This window comes from Macaca fascicularis, chromosome 8 (assembly GCF_037993035.2).
Source record: "Macaca fascicularis isolate 582-1 chromosome 8, T2T-MFA8v1.1".
Taxonomy (NCBI): Eukaryota; Metazoa; Chordata; class Mammalia; order Primates; family Cercopithecidae; genus Macaca; species Macaca fascicularis.
This window is the reverse complement of record NC_088382.1, coordinates 40151478-40163530: the sequence shown is the minus strand read 5'-3', so window position 1 is coordinate 40163530 and position 12053 is coordinate 40151478. Positions and strand designations below refer to the sequence as shown.

At 38.5% G+C, this 12053-nt stretch overlaps 1 protein-coding gene across 2 annotated transcripts in view; it reads right to left on the bottom strand.

Moving 5' to 3' along the window:
• Window positions 1–12053, bottom strand: part of KCNU1 (potassium calcium-activated channel subfamily U member 1) — a 162649-nt gene that overhangs the window by 130139 nt on the left and 20457 nt on the right. For both annotated transcript variants that reach the window (XM_045398140.2, XM_045398142.2), the window contains exons 3-8: window positions 10856–10917; window positions 9628–9718; window positions 8514–8625; window positions 7480–7555; window positions 6133–6208; window positions 585–755 (exon numbers count right to left, since the gene is read on the bottom strand). In XM_045398140.2, the coding sequence (XP_045254075.2) occupies window positions 585–755; window positions 6133–6208; window positions 7480–7555; window positions 8514–8625; window positions 9628–9718; window positions 10856–10917 (588 nt within the window). The remainder of the gene's footprint in view (window positions 1–584; window positions 756–6132; window positions 6209–7479; window positions 7556–8513; window positions 8626–9627; window positions 9719–10855; window positions 10918–12053) is intronic.

Below are 12053 nucleotides of genomic sequence, written 5' to 3'. Positions count from 1 at the left end.
GGGTTAAGAGACAATGACTGAAAAAAAGGCATGTGAGACCATGGATGCGTAGGTATCAAATAAGTGGAGTGGAGAACTCTGTTGTGGAATTTAAGGAATTGATATGAAAGTCACTAAAAGAAAAGAAGGCTTTTGCCTTTGCTACACCCGTAAGCCAGGCACAGATGTTCACATCTCTAAAGTTAAACGCTGTTTTAGTGAAAGGTTACTCATTTGAGCTGGGAGGAATGGAATTTTCTTCAGATCAAATCTCAAATAGCCTTCCTCTAGAAGAAAGACTTTAGTTTGATGGGCAAACTATGAAGGAAGATAGGTTTGCTCAAATCAATGTAGAGCTTAATCAGGAAAGTCTGCTTCTTTTGTCTACCATCCTTCATCCCTGGAAACCGAGCAATTTTATCCTGAGCTCCAGGTGATGCAGTTTGGAAAATACGGGATCTGTGCATGTTTTCATTTGCCCTTGACACGTGCCCCAAGTAATGCAACATTCACTCTTAAACCTATATTGCTTCATTGATTACCACTAACCAAATATTTTCTGGTTTATGTAACTATATTCAAAATATATTAAAAATACTCTTCACCAAACTCCCCAGTGTGAAGAATATGATGAATGTCCGTCCTAAGGATGTCTTGGCTACCACATCTCCAAAGCCAACAGTTGACGTTGTTGCCATGACCAGGTAAACTGAATCAAAATATGATATGTTCTGTGAATTTCTACCTTTGAGCCAGGGATCACCAGAATTTTCCACCTGTCCAAAGAGAGAAGACTCAGGAAACGTCTCTGAATAGAATCCAAGAGAAGAGTTTTAAAGAATAGGCAAAACACGAGATTAATTGCACTTCATTCAATCCAAATGAAATACCAAATGGCTTTCAGGTTGCTATGAAGAGTTTACATAAATGGAAGAGTTTGTAAATCACGGGTAGTGAGTGTAAAGTCTTGGTTTCCTTAATTGTGATCATTGCCGAAACCTGAGGGGGCTTGTAGCTGCAGGACAGCATTTGAAAAGCTCCACAGGGCACAGATGCCTCTGTGCTCTCTTTTCAAGTAGGTGCAAGCATTGCATCCTGGAGCCAGGGGACTCCAAAGGCTCTCAGACTGAGCAATTATAACATATTCTCACTTTTTAACCAGATTAGGATTATCATTAAAGAAAGAAGCGCTTAAATGAGCACTTCATTTCAGTAAGCTTAAGCATATAGAATGCTAGTGTCTATGGAAAAACAAACCAATTTTCCAAGTTGTTTATCTCTTTGCACAATGGTCTTTTTGTTGATTAAAAAAAAAAAAACCTTTAAAAATATTTTCTTCTGATTTTTTCTTTGAGTCTTCACCTTTCAAGAAAACTAAATGTATCAGATTTTTTAATATTAGATAAATGAAGTAACTTAGACATTTATATCATATATAAATTTATTATAAATATGTGTAAAATATTATGTAACATATATATAACATACATTTATACATATATAGTTTATAATAAAAATTTTTTTTGTTTTTTCTTTTTAGACCTTTTTTCCTCCTCACCTCACATATTTTCTAGATGTTTACATTTCTATTTAGCACAAAAGATGATAAAATCTTAGAGATGCCTAACTGGGGGAAGTGGGCTTTTTGTTTTGTTTTCAAGAACTAGGATGGAAATTAGAAACCATGCAGTTTGCTCAGATATTTGTTCCCTTTTTAAAAGTGATGTGCCAAGTGCTGACCCTTTCTTAAATTTAATGAATAGGTTAAGAGTATGGACCCCTATAATACTCCACTCCAAAGTAAGAATGGGATTATATGTCTGTTCTTAAGTCTTATGGCTGATAGTGGATACTGTTGCAAAGTCACTGACTTCTGGAGTCTTCACTATTTTCCAAGACGTACATTACAAGAAAACCAAATTTAAGTCACACAGATTTAAATCATTCATATTTATTTGCAGAGTTGCCTTTAAGCTAAAATCCCATAGTGTCTCTTACAACTCGTAGTACAGGGATTCAATATTATCCCTGCACAATATGTACAAAGTAAAACTAAATTTATTTTAATCTGGAAATATCCTTTACAATTTTTTAAAGAAGGCTTTAAAATTTAACTCATTGTCCTTGGGAGTAATAATTTGGTGTTTCAAATCCCTTTCCACTTCCTCAGTATCTCTTTAGTTTATGGAGGAAGGGAGTTGGCAGCCTTCTGTGGGTCTACTTATTCACATTGTTCTTCCTCTTAACCATGTTAGCGTTGACCCATCAGTCCAAGGTGGGAAATACAGTTAAGGTTATCAGACTGAATCATTATCTACTTTAACCACATATTTCAAAACTGAATTCTTATTATTTTAAACTTTGTTTCAACTTTAGATGAGATACATTAGGAAGAAGAATATGAGGACATTCTCTCATCTTCTCTTACCTGCCCATCAACATTTATATTAGCTATATTACTTTTACTTTGTGCATCTACATTCTATTCTGTAGTGATAATTACCTTGATTATGTCTTAGCTCTATTTTATATCCATTCAGTAATCACTACCACTACTTTTTTGTTTTGTTTTTGAGAGAAGTCTTGCTCTGTCACTCAGGCTGGAGTGCAGTGGCATGATCTCGGCTCACTGCAACCTCCACTTCCTGGGCTCAAGCAATTCTCTTGCCTCGGCCTCCCAAGTAGCTAGGATTACAGGTGCCTGCCACCACACCTGATTAATTTATCGATTTTTAGTAGAGACAGGGTTTCCTCATGTTGGCCAGGCTGGTCTTGAACTCCCAACCTCACGTGATCCGCCCCTCCTTGGCCTCCCAAAGCTCTGGGATTACAGTCATGAGCCAAGGGGCCTGACCAAAATATCATGGTTTTTTTTTTGTTGTTGTTTGTTTGTTTTTTGAGATCGATTCTCACTCTGTCACCCAGGCTGGAGTGCAGTGGCATGATCTCAGCTCACTGCAGCCTCCATCTCTCAGATTCAAGTGATTCTCCTGCTTCAGTCTCTCGAGTAGCTGGGATTACAGGTGCATGCCACCATGCACAGCTAATTTTTTTGTATGTTTAGTAGAGATGAGGCTTCATTAGCCAGGCTGGTCTCAAAATCCTGCCCCCCAGTGATGCACCTGCCTCAGCCTCACAAGTAGCTGGGATTATAGGCACCTGCCATCATACCCAACTAATTTTTGTATTTTTAGTAGAGATGAGGTTTCACCATGTTGGCCAAGCTGGTCTCGAACCCCTGACCTCCAATGATGTGCCTGCCGTGGCCTCCCAAAGTGCTGAGATTAAAAGGGTGAGCCACCGTGCCCAGCCACTACCACTACTTCTTACCATGCCTTCCCCATTCTTGAATTCTCTTTTCATTCATCTCCTATGTGGCTGAATTTTATCATTAAGCTATTAATACAGATTCAAAAGAAGCTCACTGGTGCGTTACCCCTTGCATGCTTAAAATGACAAGACAGGTTACACTTTCTTTTATGCAAACTTTATAGACACTGCTGTATCATCTTCTGGTATTGATCTATATTGCCAAGAAACCTGAAGCTAGTCTCATTGGTTCCCCCCCTGTATAAATCTTGTTTTGTTCTGCTTGGATTATCTTTTTATCCCTGAATGTCTGTAACTGCTCCAATATATGATTAGAATTAATATCTTAGAATTATCTTTCCTGGAATACAGTCTATCCTTTAATCTCCAGATTCAACACCTTATTCTAAAACACTTTTCTGGCACCATTTATTATTTTCTGTAATACCCTAATGATACTTACAGTAGGTTGAATCAATATTGTCCCACTTTCACGTTTCTTTTTTACAACCATTTGAGTATCTTTGTTATTTTCCATGTCAAGATTTTTGCTCCAGTCCTGTCCATCATGTTTCTGAATGTGATTTTGTCAAATGTATTACATTTTGGTTCCCTCTAATGTGGTTTTTAGCTCTGTAATACTCTTCTTGTTATTTTTCTCTGATGTCTTTTGGCCCACTTTCAATTACTTCTATTGTTTAATAATCCCTCAGTTAAAACCGTATAAATATTCTGTGAAGGATCATTTTCAGTTTTTCTAAAAAAATTATTTATTTTTTTAAATACAAATGGCTTTTTTCCTTAGCTTTTCCTTTGTTCCCTTGGGCAAATTATCTTAATTGTTGCTCTCATAACTGTTTTATTTTGTAACTTCTATTGTGCTAATGTTTCTCTCGCTTTCCAATACACCTTCTTGTTGTTTTTAGCAGAATTTAGGCACAGGTGCCATATTGATTCATTTCTAGTTAATATTAATCTTTGAATGATATCATCTTTTAGCTGAAGGATAGTATGAGAATGGGAAGATGGTGAGTTAGGACAACCATAGCTTTTATTTTGGCTTGTCATTTCAAATATCCCCTCAATAAAATCTGCTATCCTCTTTGCTCTGGGATATAGTTCTTCTAGGTTTTTAATGTTCTAGAAATTGGTATGGCTCAAAGTGGCACCATTTAATTCACATGTCATCTGATTGCTTCTCCTTTTTTCTGTGCTTACTTCCTTGCTGGAGGTCTCCTTTCCTGGGAGACCAGATGTCCAGCAGGGAAACATGCTCACATCCTTAGAGAAGTGGAGCAAAACTACAATGATTCAAGTAGGCCTGGCAGAGACTGTGTTAAACCCAAGAGCACCTGCTGTACATAGGGAGAAGATTTTTTTTTTTTTTTTGATGGAGTCTCGCTCTGCTGCCAGGCTGGAGTGCAGTGGCACGATCTCGGCTCACTGCAACCTGTGCCTCCTGGGTTCAATCAATTCTCCTGCCTCTACCTCCTGAGTAGCTGGAACTATAGATGCATGCCACCACGCCTGGCTAATTTTTGTATTTTTAGTAGAGATGTGGTTTCACTATGTTGGCCAGGATGGTCTCGATCTCTTGACCTTGTGATATGAAGCTATTCTTCAGCTATAGCTGTTGGTGGCCTTGGGAGAGTGGGATTATTAGAACCTTATATTTTCCTGAAGAATTCAGAAATTCTGATTTTTATCTGAGCTCTTCATAAAAGTCAGCAAGTGACAAAAAATAGCAAACAAAAAATTGAAACATAATTAGGTCAAATATAATAATATGCTTGTAGGCCACATTTAGGCTTCGAGCTTCTCATTGAAACAGCTATTAAAGGAAAAAGAAAAAAGCCCTAATGACTTTTCCTTTAGCATCCTGTGGTGGCCATGAGGTTTCTAAAGGGACACTAATGTCTACTTGTCCCCTGGTGGGTCCAGGACTCGAAGGTTCAATTCTCTAAATCCAGGAATCAGCCTTTACTGCTGTGACACTTCAGGACAATCTCTTTCCTTCCTGAGTGCTGTGGAGGACGTAGAGAGCTTCAGATTTCTTGAAGGTTCATATCCTTGTTTGCATTTGACATTTTTCTTGTTGAAACGAACAATGGTAACTTTTTAGTGTATTTTTAAATTGTTATTGTCTTACATTAATTTTGAGAGAAGGGCTCAGATAAAAAAAGACCTGTTATGAATTCTGTTTTGTTTATCTCAAAGGCTTTTGCAGGCTTTTAACATTTCCCATCAATTTCTGTATTTGCTAATGACTGCTCCTCAACTGTCCTCAAAAAGTAAGGTCCAGGAGTTCCTTTCCTATGGTTGAGATCCATTTCCTAGATTTCTTATTACGTGGGATAAGAACCAGCCTTTCCTATAGGCAAAGGAGGCAGCTAGGTTTACAGATTGATTTCAGGAGGATCAAAAAAAGCCCCCAAACTTCCCTTTGCAACAGTAACTCCTCCCTCATATGTCTCCAGCATTTATAAGTCTGAAATCCTGTAACTGGCTTCATTTCCTTCACTTTTTAATTTTTTTTAATGCTAGAACTCTTATGAAGATACAGTGATACATTTTACTTATTGCTGATACTTTTGGAGCTTACTGGGTCTTTCCCTAAGAGTAGGTTTTGAAAGTTGGAAGAGGAAACAGAGACACCTTGATTGTAGGATATGCATATTTGTGAGAATATGAGGGTAAAGAAAACCTGAAAATGGGAAGTAGAAAGACACACCTCTAACTGGCTTACAGTGGTGGAGACAGGGGCTCAGCAGGTTCCCTTCCATTTTTCAAAAAACGGATGCTGGTAACAACAGACACCACTAGGAATTGTGATGAGATGCTTACCAGGTGAATGAATCCTGCAGCTGTGAACCAGGTACTGAGAACTATTGACAATAGTTTGGAAAACTTCACTGAGTTACTAGAGGAAGAAAGACAAAGAGCTGTTGGGTCTAACAGATTCCAGAACAACATAAACACCTCATCCTCTAAGATGTTGCTACACAAAGTGTGGCTCATGGACCAGAAGGAATGGCGTTACCCGAGAACGTATTCGAAATGCAGCATCCCAGTCCCTGCCCCGATCTCTCAATCTGCATTGGTACAAGATTCTCTGCTTCATTCACATACACATTAGAGGTTGAGAAACACAGCTTTAAAACTCGCCCAGTTACATATACTTGTTTGGAAAGTCTGAATTTTGCTGCGATATCCACTAGCCTCATATCACTTTTAAAATATGCTACATGTGGATCATAGAGATTGTTGTATTGTCCAACATAATAATATGCAATGCATTATGCCAGGAATCCAGGGAGTAGAAATCCAGGGAGCACGTTTGCAAAATAAAATTCTGAACAGAACACAAAAATATAAAGTCACTCAGGCTGCTGAACTGATAACAGGGTCTTCAAGTGAAGAAGGATGAGAGGGGCCCTTGTCACCTAAGGAGAGCCCTAGAGTTTAGCTGAGATCTCTCTGGTTTTCAGGCAGGACCACCTGTCACACAGGAGCAGCCTTTCCTCCTCCAGCTTCTCCATAATTCATAAACACATAGAAATGAAATCCACCTGGCCTCTAATATTTGATGCTTCTAGTTTGACTGTCAAGGCATGGAGATTTTGAGTGGGTAACAGATCAAACTGCTCAAAACTTTACAAGTATTGCTGCTCAAAGGCAGTTTGGATTGTGTTCTTGTTGTCTGGAAATACTTAGGTGGCTATATTTCTGCAAGCAATAGTTCATTGCTGGCTGCTACTGGGTAACATATGCTTCCAGGAATTGTTTTATACTCTAACGCCTGAAGAATTATTTCTTTTTCTTTACCTAGCCAGGAGAGACGTGCGTTGTTAAAGCAAATATATGGAACCAATGCCTCTGAATTGTTTTGACTTTTTTTTTTTTTTTTTTTTGGTGGAGGGACCTAGAATTAAAACCTAAATAAACTTATACACCATAGCTTTACAAAACAAAGACTAAACCAGCTATTTAAAATGATTGCAAAGTTTTCAGCTAGTTTAAGATGCAATATAATGGGAGAATGTGAACAAATAATATTTTGGCAGCTGAGAGATTTCATGATCTTTGCACTGAAATTCTGATAAGAAATGCATTGAGTTTAAGGTCCAGTTAATACATTCATTTTCTAATCCAAACTAGTAAGTAAGCAGTACTTCGGTCAGGGCTATTTACCTGGTCTTGATGGCTCGTAGAATTTGCAAGATTCGAGGGAGTTCTAGCAGCCGCAATGCTCTTAGGAACCTTAAACCTACAAACCAGTGGAAAGAAGAAAGCTGCCAAAATCAGAGGGTCACCCCAGAGGGAGCCTACGTTATAACATCATTGGAATTGCTTACATTCTTTTTCTTCTCGACATGTTCCAAATCTGTTCTGTTATAGGTGTAACAGCTTAAGCTGTAGTTCAAATACTAGCCCTGACACTGTTGTAACCTAAGGCAATCCCCTCACCGTCTCTAGTTCCTTATCTGTAAGATGGGAATGTAAAATGTAAAATGTTACTATTATAATAGTACCAACCTCACAGAGTTGTAGCATCCCTATCAAGCATGTAGAAGCATGCCTGACATATTATGGGGACTATTCATTTTACTCTATTTAACCCTTCTTTAGAACAGAGAGCAAATTTTCCCTTAACCACTTAAACTCCTGACATTACAGTCTCTATGATATGCTTCACAATGTTTGTATAATATTTTACTTTAGGTGGTATGATAATGTTAGCAAGGAATGGAATTCATATTTATTTTATGAAACTGATAAAAGCTACATAATGTCCATGCACTGTCAACACATTCACCTTAAAGACAAAACAATTAATTAACTAATTCTCTAAAATGCCATAGTACATATGGAGGTGATGATTAGCTTTTAAAGACAAAGGGAGGTTTTTCACCTCCCCCAGGTCCTGTGGGATCCCAGCATAAAGGTGTCATGAGGGGAATGAGATGTTGGTACCTTGCCTCTCATATGACAAATGCAGTCAATTCCATCAACACCTATTGAACACCTACTGTGTGCCTGCTGCATTGCAAAGTGTTAAAGTTAAAAGGTTTCTGCAAGTGTATTGCAAAACCATACTATTAAGGTGAGGGGTTTTTAAAATGACAGTCAGGCATTAAGCAAAAATGAAAAATAGATACTTATAAATGAATGTTGAGTTTTTATTTTTTCATAGATATTGCTACCAGTTGCCACAGCACACTTACCTAGCCAATTGCTCTTCAAATAGTAAGAAATAAAGGTTGGTGGGATGGTAAAGATGTCTACGATAGAATTCATCTCCAGCCAGAACTTGATCTTGTCATCAGCTGCCATAAACTATGAAACGGAAACAGAATAACACAAATTCTGTTACCCTCAAGAATTTTAAAGGAACACAAGAGACAGCATTATTCAGCTACATTTTACTTATCAGCTGAAGCCTTGATCTCCTTCTGTTTTACATATACACGGACACGTATATTTATATGCTATGTGGATGCTTTGGGAGGCCAAGGCAGGCAGATAGCTTGAGGTCAGGAGTTTGAGACCAGCCTGACCAACATGGTGAAACCCTGTCTCTACCAAAAATACAAAGATTAGCTGGACATGGTTGCAGGCACCTGTAATCCCATCTACCCAGGAGGCTGAAGCAGGAGAACCATTAGAACCTGGGAGGTATAGGTTGCAGTGAGCGAAGAATGCATCATTGTACTCCAGCCTAGGTGACAAAGCAAGATCCTGTCTTTAAAAAAAAAAAAAAAGATATGTTTTTATATATAGCATGCCTATATATACATACATATATGTGTATATTTTATATACACACATTAGTCTCCCACAAACAAGGAATGAATAAAGAGATTGAAATCTAGATCTAGAAAAGGTCTTAATAAATACCTCTAGAGAGAGAGAAATATTTAACAAATGAGTGTAACAAAATGAAATAAAGATACAAAGTTATTTTCCACAGTTGTATTGCAGGCATGCCACCAGTGGAGCCAAGGACATCTCCAGAGACTTGCTACTCAAGTTCTGCTCGTTTGACTTTATTAGTAAAGATGGGAAGCCAGTAAGGAGGCCATGGGAACACGATTATGACATTTAACAAAAGAATCACTTTCATGCTGTATTGGAACTTTTAACCTGGTTTAGGGTTTCACGTGCAAGAGAAAGAGTTTTTAGGGATCAGTATATATTTAGCAAGTTAGGGCACAGATGATCTATCTTTAGAGTTTGAAAACTCAGGCAGATTGTAGGACTAACTGAGACACAGTTAGTTCTCTGTATGTTGTGCCTGCGGTGTTTGGATATTCACTCCCACTTTCAGTAGGTACTTACTCTCAATCCAAAATAGAAACTGAAGAAAGCATTGAAAACCAAATCAACAGGAATGGTTTTATCTTCGTATGATGAACAGCTTCCAACAGGGCTGGGAAAGAAAGAAGGACAGTTTGTGAAGATGAACATTTTAAAAGTGATGTCTATATAAGATCAACTAAAGGGAAAGAATAGGAAAATTTTTCTTTATTCACCGTGAATCCAGATACTTAAGTTCAGATCTCAAGGAAATTAACTTTTCTTTTGGGAGTAGAGGAATGCATGAACAAAACCAGTGGACTGCCCATGGCACTGGAAATAACAGAAAAATTACCCACAATTTCTTTCGTAGGATGTATTGGTTCTATTTCCATTTTAACAATGGGGATTCAGAGCCAGAGAGATGAGGGAGCTCTTCCTGGTTTGCAAGATCATCTATCTAGTCAGTATATTTCGACTTTATTCTCTTCTGATACAGAGATACTCTAGGTCAAATGGATTGATTTGAACCAATTTCAAAGAAAATCTCCTAAAAGATCTCTTAGGAATGTACAATGCAAAGACAACCAGTTTCCCTAGGTTCTCTAAAGTTGTCTGGCTTTCTGCGGCCCTGCAATCCCAAGTCCATTTTAGCTAGAAATCCAATATAATTCCCAGGTGATTGACATGGAATTCAGAGTAGAGTGGGCTTTGTCCAAAATAGCTGCCCTAACCCTGAGCAATAAGAAGGGGATGCTTTCAGAGACAGCAGGCAACAATTCGCTTCTTTGTCGCAGGTGAGGGCTGGCATTTTCCTTTCTTAATACCATCCGAAGTTGCCTGAAACCTATGAGAAACCCTGAAACTACAACAGAGTTTCTGCTCCAACACCCAAGGAAACCAAAAGTTTCTGCTCCAACACCCAAGGAAACCAAAGACATAGAAAATCTTTATGAGTGGCCTAAGTGAGGGAAAGAAAGCTGAAGGCTGGTGTCCCAGAGACTCCAGAATAAATCTGGGGTGGGGGTTGCAGACCACCCTGACCCCTAGCAGTGGAAGGTGGCAGGATACAAGGAAACTCTTGTATATTTTGCAGAGCTGGGCTTAGTGCTTACTGGGAGAGGCCAAACACATCATTCTTTATGAGCTTGTGTGTGTGCGTGCATGTGTGTGTGAAAGTATATTAAGCATTATTCCTGAGGAGAAAATTCCACATTAGCCGAGCAATGTACTGATATAGCAGACAAGCATGGCTGGACATTGTACTCACTCAGCAGAATTGATGAAATAGATAATAAGAGACCCAATGCTTAGTACAAAGACAAGGATCACCTGAAAATGAAAAACAGGAACAAATGTCTAAATCCACTTTATTTGCATTAAACAACATCGACAAAAGCTTGTTTTCTCTTTTTACCGTGCCTGTGCATGTACAGCCATTTATTCACATATTCACTTATGTTAGTATTCATTCATTCATTCATTCATTTATCGATTCAAGAAAAGTTTTTTTTTTGAGACGGAGTCTGGCTCTATTGCCCAGTCTGGAGTGCAGTGATGCGATCTCAGCTCACTGCAACCTCCGCCTCCCGGACTCATGCCATTCTCCTGCCTCAGCCTCCTGAGCAGCTGGGACTACAGGCGCCCACCACCACGCCTGGCTAGTTTTTTTGTATTTTTAGTAGAGACAGGGTTTCACCGTGTTTGCCAGGATAGTCTCGATCTCCTGACCTAGTGATCCGCCTGCCTCTGCCTCCCAAAGTGTTGGGATTACAGGCTTGAGCCACCACGCCTGGCTGATTCAAGAAAACATGATTGGACCTTTCCTGACTATTAAAAAAATGAATATGCACCCATTTTACTTACTTAATTTTCACTTGCATACATTTCAGAATACACAGTTTGTTCTTCTTGCACTTCTAGAGGCTTTTAATCTTTGATCTCAAGAGGCCCTATCTTGTGATCACTTATTCACTCATCAAACATCTATTAAGTGCTTAATAGGCATTATGCAACTTATCACACGCTAGAAAAGAAGGGGTTATGGGAAATAGACCCTGGATTTGAATTGTTGGTTATACTATAGAAAAAATTACAGACATGTATTCCCTAAAGTATAGCCAGAATTTTCCCAGTAGCGAAAATGCTGCAAGTGAGAAGAAGGTGGTTTTTTCCTATGCCAGTGCCTCGGTAAAACAGGGATAACTCGGGGAATGCAATTAGAAACTGTCCATTCAAAGCCCTGAGGGTGTTTGGATAAAACCTTTGGCGGCCTTAATGCATTTCAGGTTAATTTTAGGTAATTTAACATTCCTCCAGTTATTTCTTGTTTCCAAACGATCCAGCTCTTGAACATGTTCAGTCCAGTGTAATTCTAATAATGAAACTCTGGATTTTTATTTAGGATTAAATCTTCTCTTAATTTTAGCTCAGATATTCCTTGGGTGGGCTATGTATATTGTGAAAGG